This window comes from Terrapene carolina, unplaced genomic scaffold (assembly GCF_002925995.2).
Source record: "Terrapene carolina triunguis isolate 2854851 unplaced genomic scaffold, T_m_triunguis-2.0 Scaffold53, whole genome shotgun sequence".
Taxonomy (NCBI): domain Eukaryota; kingdom Metazoa; phylum Chordata; order Testudines; family Emydidae; genus Terrapene; species Terrapene triunguis.
Genome location: NW_020664404.1, coordinates 13,567,488 through 13,577,929, shown reverse-complemented (window position 1 = coordinate 13,577,929; position 10,442 = coordinate 13,567,488). Strand labels below are relative to the sequence as shown.

At 43.7% G+C, this 10,442-nt stretch overlaps 1 protein-coding gene across 1 annotated transcript in view; it reads right to left on the bottom strand.

Annotated features, from left to right (window-relative positions):
- ADAM9 (ADAM metallopeptidase domain 9) overlaps positions 1-10,442 on the bottom strand; it is a 51,842-nt gene that overhangs the window by 35,553 nt on the left and 5,847 nt on the right. The window contains exons 2-3 of the mRNA XM_026657460.1: positions 1,582-1,679; positions 101-165 (exon numbers count right to left, since the gene is read on the bottom strand). Coding sequence (XP_026513245.1) covers positions 101-165; positions 1,582-1,679 — 163 coding nt within the window. The remainder of the gene's footprint in view (positions 1-100; positions 166-1,581; positions 1,680-10,442) is intronic.

The following is a 10,442-nucleotide window of genomic DNA, read 5'->3' as shown; positions in this document are numbered from 1 at the left end:
AAACAGCATCCAGGACTGGAAAGATCTAATGCAGTTGATAGGAAGTGAATAATCCCAGGGCACAGTTACCAGAAGCCAGAGGGAAAAACGAGTCACTTACTTGTTTTTTTCTAGGTGAATTATGTGTTTCCTTCCCGCTACATGAATGACATATGACATCTTGTCCTGAACACAAAAGAGAGAACATTTACACGTTGTAATAACAAAAATGCTCTCTCAGCCATCATCCAAAACCCTGGAGTAAACAGCAACCACATGCCCAGTTATTCTAAATGTGCCACTAATGTCACCTTCATCAGCCCTGCTGTTAAGGAAGGCCTTATATTCAGCTGGTAAATATGCCCAATGGTCTGTGATGGGATGTTAGATGGGGTGGGATCTGAGTTACTACAGAGAATTTTTTCCTGGGTGCTGGCTGGTGAGTCTTGCCCACATGCTCAGGATTTAACTGATCGCCATATTTGGGGTCGGGAAGGAATTTTCCTCCAGGGCAGATTGGCAGGGGTTTTTCGCCTTCCTCCGCAGCGTGGGGCATGGGTCACTTGCTGGAGGATTCTCTGCACCTTGAGGTCTTTAAACCACAATTTGAGGACTTCAATAACTCAGGCATAGGTTAGGGGTTTGTTACAGGAGTGGGTGGGTTGTGCAGGAGGTCAGACTAGATGATCATAATGGTCCCTTCTGACCTTAAAGTCTATGAGCTGCTATAACTCAGCCGGGAGGGTTTACTTAAGGCCATCACTTTGCACATTCATTCTCAGTTCACATACATTTAGTTCCCAAATTATTGCCTGCCTTGGCCATTTCTACACCTACAAAACCCAAGAGACTGAGCTAATAAAGAAACTCCCATTCTTAATCATTTTGCTGATTTCAGACTGCAGGCATAAACAAAATACGGGTAATCCCGTTATGTCACATGACACTCCAGACACAAATTCCAGCATAGTTCTAACTCACGCATAGAAAGTTATTTCAAAATTAGCTTTCTGCGTTTAATTATTCCATCAATAGCATGATTCTAAGCCTCCTGGAAAGAAGCTTAGTGCTTTTCATATAATCTCCTCAGCTGGGAAAGGACAATGCGGTTTTTCCTTCAGCATGTATGTTCTGGTCCTTTATGGCCTATTCTCTCCACTGCCTGGTACTATCCCAGTAGGTTGGGATCTGTTTATTTAAAGGGACAGTTCAAATTGACTGGTGACAACATTAATTATCACAATATGAGCAAGCACTGGCTTACCTCTGCAGTCAGCTGCAAGGCATCTGTGATACAGCATCATGCCCTGGTCACAGAAATCCTGTTAATCCTGACCAACTGACAGTCAGTTTAAGCCTTAAGTGCTTTAAAGTGCACAGACTTTGTCCTACTGTGGGGAAGTTACATGGCTTGATGGGTCTATGACGCACTAAACACCATCATCTGAAAGCCAGCACAATGTCTTGCATATGTTGTGGGAGGCTGGACACTTGCAATCATTTGCAGTTACATTGTTCAGGGGATGGACTAACTGAATTTAGGGCCAGTTTTAGACAAAGCTGATTCAGAAGCAGAGAATGATTTTGAACACTTCCAAGTACCTGTACTGAGGAGGAATTGGAGGTCGCTCGCCGCTCTCTTGTTAACCTCTGTGGATGTATAATTTCATAGGAAGACAAATGAGAGGTCTGCTGGAAACCTAGAAAAGAAAAAGCAAATGCTGTCACATTCATGTCACTAAGGAAATAAAACAGACAGACCATGCCCAAGGAATGAAACAACTTCTCTTTGGAAGGATGGTCCAGGGGTTAAGGTGCAAGTTTGGGATTTGAGAGACCCAGGTTCAATTACCTGTTCTGCCACAGACTTCCAGAGTGACCTAATGCAAGTCACTTAGCCTCTCTATGCCTCAGTTATCTATCGGTAGAAACAGGACAATAGCACTGCCCTACCTCTCCTGGGTGTGATGAGGATAGACACATTGTTAGGTGCTCAGATACTACAATAATGGGAGCCATATAAGTACCTATGATAAATCTGTAACCAGATTGACTCTTATAACTGCCTTTCTATCTAAGACATTTTATTTTTAAATTGATACAAATTAAGGTATTAACCACTGATAGCATACTTAATATCGGGTATGGTATCTTCTTCATACAAATATAGGATACTATCCAACCTTCTGCATCAAAGAGGGACAAACTAAGAAGCTTATACTCAGCATTTAATGACTGGACTAGAGGAAGAAAATAAATTCTGCCAACCAGCCTATTGTTCATGAAAGTATCGTACTCCGAGGCAGCAGCATATGTTTAAAAAGATCAACCCCCTTCTGAAGAGGGTGCTTCTGACAAGTGCAGGGGAGCACAGGGCAGAACACCACCCATCCGGATAAAAACTTTCAGGCCACAAAATGACTTACAAATACGCACTGCCACAAAATACAGTGATCACCTGAGAACTGGAGAGTAATAAACTAAGTTAGCCAGACTGCCTCAAATAAGAAGCTCATTCAAGACTCGACAATCCGATAGTCTCTTAAAATACCAACAACAATACCTTACACCTTTCATGATGTTTCAAAGCACTGTACATCAGTATCATTATCCCCATTATGACATATGGGGAAAATGAGGCACAGAGAGGGGTAGGAACTTGCCCAAGGTCACCCAGCAGACCAGTGACAGAGCTGGGAATGGAACCCCCACGTCTCCTGAATCCACGTCCACTAGGCCACGCTGCCTCCCTAGATTATACTAGAGAGGCTCCTAAAACCTACTTTTCTCCCTCCCCAGGGTGTAGCAGCAGCAAACCCAGGCAGCAACTCCTACAAAACTCAGCAATACCAGTCAAAGCTTTTACATGTTAAAGGCTGTTCAAGTACAGTAGGCCACGAAAGGGCATTTTAAGGACTTACTGAATGCATGCAATATATAATGGAGAAGTAGCCTCTTTCAGGAGAAAGTCTAGCATAGAATATTGTTGTTATATACAGGATTTATACAGGCATCCTAGCAACATGATGCAGATGCTTCCTAATAAGGACAGCTGGACAACTGAGTTGGGATAAAATGCTTCTAATGAATTTACGCTATAAAATAAGGTAGCACATGTAGGTTTATGATCAGCCAAAAAAACCCAGGGTCTGTGCTTAAGCCAACAGCCATTCCCCTTGGAAAGATGGTGATGGGAGCTACAAAGGGTTTTAAGTACAACAGATTTTACTGGCACATAACGGTGGAATCAATGAGCTCACCAGAAGGGCACAAGCTTTAAAACCTAAAATAAAGAGGGAGGGAAATATTTCTATTTCCTGTAACAATTCATCTCCAAAACTACATTGCCATTCTTGTAGTTTATGATCGCTGAGGATCTTCCACAAGGAAATGTCTACAGTCCAACTGGAGCTCACACTAGCTGTTTGCCACAATGGGAGGAAAGGGAATAGAGCAGCTACTGACCAATACACACAGCACTTATTTTAAAGCAGCAGCTCAGCTTTGAAGAACAACTCCATTTTCTACTACAGAATGTATTTACTGCTTTGTAAGTCACACTTTGGGTCATCACCATGACGTAAGCACTCTCCCACTGGTGGCCTGCTCCATCACTTGAGAGTAGGCTGAAGTTTTCAAAAGGCATCTAAGAGAGTTTGAAATTCAATGAGACTTGGGCCACCAACTCTTTAAGCTCCATTAAAAATACCATCCCTCGTCATCATCAGGGCTAGCAAACTGCACTGAAATTTTAATCATCTGGGGGCACTCTTTGCTTGGCCACTTGCTGCAGGGATTTTGACGAAGTTGGGTAAGACAGTCTCTCCAACAGGGATTGGTATTAAAATAAGACAATACATCTCAAGTATTTAAAGCACCGTGCCAGTTTAACACTGCCTCTCCATGCTAATACTGCACACACATCCCAAAAAGCCCTTTTATTCCAAGCACTGCTGTCCTGCGATCCAGCTGATGGAGCTCAGCAGGTACGTTCCTTAAAGAGGACAGCAAAATTTTAACTCTGGAGTACCTTTCCTGTTCAAGTATTTGGCTCTGAACAAATAACAGTCAGTTCTGGGGGTCGAGGTCCATGTGTGCTAGACACAGACTAGTAGCATTTTGCTTTGACAACACTGCCTTGTGTCACCATGGCTACTCCCTAGATCAGAGTTGGGGTCCCCTAAGGCTGTTCTTGATTCAGCACAGGTGTCACTGTAGAATTATGAGGCCTTTCACACTTGAGCTATGTCTTCACTGACAAACAATCTGTGTTTTTACCATGGCAGCAGCAACCCTGATGTCAAAACATACTGGAGACAAGGCGCTGCAGTTTTACCATGAAGTAAACTAGGTGAAATCCATCGCAAACAAAGGATATAGGGTCCAGCCTCCCTAGGTACTTTGCAGTAAAAGCTACAGGTGCCTTGTCTCCACTTGGTTATCTCACTATAAAATCCTAAGGCATGTCAGTTCTCATTAAAACAAAGAAGCCTTTTTGTCAGTGAAGAAAAAACTTTGAGTTTTACTTACTAGTAGATTCCTGCACCAGTCCTGCTGTTCACTGACTGTTCAGTGCACTCTGCACTGTACAGACAGAGAAGGATGGGGAGCTCTGTCTATATTACACTTATGCAGTACAGTTCAGACATTTTTGACACAAGAAGGGGGTGGGGGGTAAACTTACCCATGGTGCAGCTTTGTGCTTCTCTCTAGTGGATCATTGTTGAAAGGGTTGACAAAAAGGAGGACACTCTTACTATGAGATACGTACCTCTGCCTTGCAAACCCAGAGAGGAACTGTACCCTATGTTTAATGATGGATACTTCACTGAGAAGAGAGACACAAACCTAAACCACCCCCAGTTTTTAATCAGAGAGTTTATCCAAGTCTGTTTTGTCCACACAACATGATACTCTGCACGTCTTTGGCCTTTTTAAAGTGCTCTCAGACAGACGGGTTCTTGCCTCTCTGTACAATGGCAACTAGTTAATCGCTAAATTAAACTTTGGCTTCCATGGCCCGGCCCAGCCCATCTTGTACTCCTCTCAGTGTGTTGACAGGGTCTGGCTTCAGGTAGAGAACAGCTGAATATATCTCTTTGTGTATGTCAGAGAACAATGGACTGCCTGCAGTTGGCTCAGCCCCTCGTGGGAGAAGAGATCTGAATGTGAGGGACTAATCTCAGAACCAGGACTCCAGTCCCCCACAAGGCAACACGTCAAGCTGCCACTAGACTGACAGGCCAATCCAAATCATATTTGTGATACTGCAATCAATAATAAAATCTAGCTCATATATAGCACCTCTCATCAGCAGATCTCAAAGCCCTTTCAAAAGAGGTCAGTATCATCATCCCCATTCTACAAATAAGGAAACTGAGGCACAGAGAATTGAAGTGACTTGCTCAAGGTCACCCAGCAGGCTAGTGGCAGAGCAAGGAATAGGACCAGGTCTCTCAAGTCTCAATTCAGAGGTTTTAAACATCACCAGAATCCCATCTTATTCTACAATAATATTGTATCCTGGAAGCTAACTCTCCACTGTACTGTGATCTTGTGAACGAAGTGCTGGTTAAATTTGCCATCAGTAAGGCCCTACATAACTCCAGCCCTGGCTATGTATCTGACCTAGCTTTGTCTATTAGCACCCCTCACCCTCTCTGCTGTCAGCAATGCCAATCTAGATACCCCATTCATCTACTTTTCCCCACAGACTCCTCTGTGCATTCTTTTACTTCTCTCCCTAAGCAAGGGACACCCTCCCAGCTCCAATCCACCAAGCCATCCTCTCAGATCTCTCCTTAAGACCCAGTTTTTCTCCAATGCTCATGAGAGGGGACCCAATAAATCAGCAGTATATTTATCCGTTTATAAAGTCTTCAAATGTGCACACATCTAAACTGAGCCACCACATGATCATAATACAGCAGCCTTTATGGAAATACTGCTATGCTTCCTCATCCCCTCCTCTTTTCCTATTTTTACATGCTTGCTCATGTCTAGATGTATTGGCTTTAAGCTCTCTCTTTTTGTTTCCGCAAGGCACCTCGCACACCTTTGGGCACAGTTACAAAACTAAAACTAACAGTGATCTACAGAGGTACCGAAAAACAAGCCTGCACAAAAGAAGACCCGCTTTTCCTATCTTAGGTGGCAAACAGCATCTGGAAGACTCTTCATAGCCCTGAAAAGCTAATCATTTTCCTCACCAACAATTGGGCTTATGCCCAGAATTAGTTTTAAGGACCAGACAGGTTCTGTATTGACACTGCTGCAGTGACAAATAGAGATTGGAACCCCAGGCACTTTTCCACCAACAATATCTCAGCCTGGAAGCAAAAGCAATTAGAGTATTTTCAATTCCGGTCTCCCACACCCTGCTATCCACTCAGAGAGTTTCAAATCACACTAGCACAGTGTAGTCACTCACAGAGCTACAACACTTCTTAGAAAAAAGGAAGGTGTCGTGCATATACTGAAGTAAAACATTCTTTAGTTACTCTGATTTATTGATTGGAGGATATGCCAGAAGGCTATAACCCCAGCTCACAATAGCCCTTGTTCATAAAGTCTAGAGAGGGTAAAGAGCATCCGACAGTCACATCCTCAGTCAGAAGATAACAGAGGGAAGGGCCGCTTCCTTCCCTGGGATAAGCCACCACAATCTACACTCTCACAAGTGACAACTCCACACTTGCCACTTCTAGCACTTCCATTTTCAATTGCAGAGAGATTCTTCTTCACATCCTGTTCCAGATTTCTGTAAATCATTACTGTCCACTGTTAAACCGTTTCCATATCCCACACCAAGGGGTGGCTGCATTTGAGTGGTGAGTGAAGGGAACCCCATATACTTTGTGGAACATTTTGGGACTCCTTCAGGATAAAAGATTAAGATTCCATTAAATATGGCAGATTTCACAATAGAGTGGAGGAAGTAAGTAAGTGAGAAATGGAGTACTCTATTGAGGTGGTCACTTCTTTTATAGGGCAAATGCCGGAAATCCTTCCTCTTATGCCCAAATTTCATTCCTCACCCACAGAAATGTTAGGGTACACTTACCCCATAGGCTAATATATATGTGCGTATTGATGACAGGTATGTACGCACATCAGTCTCTTGTGGTGTACTTGTTAAGTCTGTGGGTACAACATTGAAAGACCCCCTATGCCATTCTCCATTGGTCTAGATAAAAGGTCACAGACATAGGCGTGGGTACTCATCTATAGGTAACAAGATATAGGTCAACTTTACTTTTCTGGGTAAAAGTCTTGATATAGATATGCTCACTTTGCCTTAGCTTAACATACAGGATATGGCCTGTAGGTCTCTTTCATTAAAGTCAAACTTACTTTAATATAAATTATAAACCTATTACAATAAACCAAATACTTAAACTATAAGAAAAGTGTGTGTAGATATATATATATATATATATATATATACACACACACACACACACAAGCAAGCAGGTTAGTCCTATAAGCTACACTGCTGCACCCCTCCTGCACTCCAACCCCCTGCCCTGAGCCCCCTCCCGCACGCCGCAACCCCCTTCTGCACCCCAACCCCCTGCCCTAAGCTCTCAACCCCCTGCCCTGAGCTCCCTGCTGCACCCTGCCCTGAACCCCCTCCTGCACCCCAACCCCTTGCCCTGAGTTCCTTCCTGCACACCGCACCCCCTCCCACACCCCGCGCTCCCTCCCGCACCCCATGCCCTACATTCATGACCCTGCATACAATTTCCCCACCCAGATGTGGCCCTCGGGCCAAAAAGTTTTCCCACCCCTGGTCTAGTCATTTGTACCACACTCCTCATCAAACCTAACCACCTGTTTTGGTCATTCTTTCTTAAGTGTAACTTCAGTTGTGACCACATTCCCAAGCAGAAGAGCAGCTGCACCCATTGCAATTATTTTGTCTCATTAATATTATCCTAATGACTTTTTCAATTAACCAGGCTCCAATTGCCAAGTGGGAAGGTGTGGAATCGGAAGTGGGAGGGGAAGGTGAGTCACAAGAGGAACTTTGCAAGTGGTCCACTGTGTGTGCGAGTTTGAGAACCATTAAAATACAGCACACAATCATGTAAGCCCTGTACAGTTTTAAGGCGGCATTTTAAGCAGTTAGGGCCCTTTCTGCTCATGCAAGAGGATCTGTAGATGATAACTAGTATCATATGGCTTCTCCCACCCCAGCCTTTACAACCTGGACACATTTACAGATCTTTCCATGGTTTAATTGCAATCAGAACCACAACACCAAATCACATAGTCTGTGTCTACATTAGAGGGATATGCCCTGACTGTGACACATTGCCAGTGACTCCCAACTCCCCCCCAGATCCCTTCAAGTGGTGTTAAAGACCCTGGTATGAACAAAAAGTCAACTGAAGCTTTGCTATGACGGGCAACAAACTAGTAGTTAATACCAGATCGTTTTCCTAGCATAGGTCACACCGACTGTGTGATCCAATGCATTAGTTCAGACTGCTGATAGCCAAGTCAGAGCAATAAAGGCAGGTAAAAAACTCGCCCCACCTCTCTAAACAAAGAGATGAATGGATGCAGAGATTCTGTCGCTGAGAGAAGACCCTACTCCCGGCAGCATCCCTGGATCCAGCAGTGCACTGGAAGGACCAGCAATAACTGTACAGCATGACTCAGGCGCAGGGCTCCCCTTTTCCTGGAATCTTTTGCCTCTTGCTGCGTGGATTGGTTTATTTTATTCTGGGTGTGTAGATCACCACCTCTTAAAGGGAGAGAAGAGACTAGACTTTGACACCAGATGATTTTGCTTGCTCCTTCTCATGGTTATTATGAACTTTACTACACAGAAAACCTCCACTAATACTGCAGCAACTGGGTTTCCCTACTCCAAAGTATTCTACTGAATTTCCAATTCACAATACTGAGCCTTCTGGGAGAAAAAACTTTCACATGGAAGCACATGTAAAAAAACAAACAGTGTTGTTCACATGTGCATTGAACTTGCTGTGGGAGTACCACCAACCCAGGAATTGGCTCATTTACCATAAACTTGAATGACTCAGATACACAGTAAGTTAAACCTAGCAACTCAGAAAACATCACAATTAGCAATAATAATGAGTTCTAACCTACTCATGATCATTAAAACACATTTATAAAAAGATACCTATTACTGTAGTATCTGGATGCATTAAGTACTTAGAAATATAATTAAATAATTACATTGAGTAACAGAAAAGGTGAATTACACAATTCATTTTATGCTCATGCACAATAAGTTGTTCCATGAACAACATTAGAGCATTGGGGGGGGAGGGGAAGGGGCGAGACCTTAGAATTTTACTGCATTTGAGGCCTTCTATGGGATTAGAATACAAACAGTGTACTTCACGGCAGAAGCAAGTTTTCATCTTTTATGGCTTTGGGGAAATTAAGATGTTTCAGCTTTGTTTTGAAAATACTGCTTGGGCTCACTTTTATGTATTATTTAGAGATTAATACAAACCCCATCCTCCTTAATGCAAATGCCAAGCTGCATGTGAGAGCTGTACACAATCTAGGATACAGACCCAGAATGCTGAGAGTTTAACCAGGGTTGTCGAGGAGCCTATGTGTCTACTGGTCTTCAGCAAATGTGCGATCAGGCTACAGAAATGCATGTAGCATGCAGGACTGTGGTATGTGCGGAACAAGCCTACCTCCAAAGATCTGCCCGTTTCATTTAAAGTCACCAGCTTCTTGCAGGCATACTGATCCCCGAAGCTCACACTTCATAGGCTAGACTGTGCCTAGCACTTACGTAGTGATGCTCTATTTTCAAAGCACTTTAGAAACAAGTCAGGTTCTCCCCGTGCCAGAAAGAGATTCCTCACTGTCTCCTGCCTTCAAACTTTAATTTTTTTATCCTAGACCAGAAATCTTGGGAGTCTTCTCTGACCATAAACTTTCTTATTTCTTGCAGCATTTTCCCTCCAGGCCAATGGGAGCTGCTGGAAGGCCTGGAGCAGCGAACCGCGACCAGTGGAGCCGCGATCGGCCGGACCTGCGAACGCGGCAGATAAACAAACCGGCCCGGCCCGCCAGGGGCTTTCCCTACACAAGCGGCGTCCCAAGTTTGGGAAACACTGGTCTAGACTGTTACCATGCCTGCTTCTGGCCTTTCTTAATTCCTACGCTAATGTCCAGAAAGCACCAGATGACTACTCTCTTGTACAGGAAGTGTGATTCTTTGCCATCTTCACTGGCTTCCAAGCCATCTCTGAATCCAATTTTTTTTTTAAGTTTTCTTCCTGGTTTTCATAACATACCAAGTACCTGCTCCACTGTCTCTGACCTTAGACAGTCACTCTCCAAGCTCCCTAATCTTAGACTCTCCTCTCCCCCAACCCCATCATACTAGTATCTCAAACAAATTAAGTATGGTGGCCATTTTTGGTTACCAAAACAAACTAGACTTCATACAAGTTGAACCA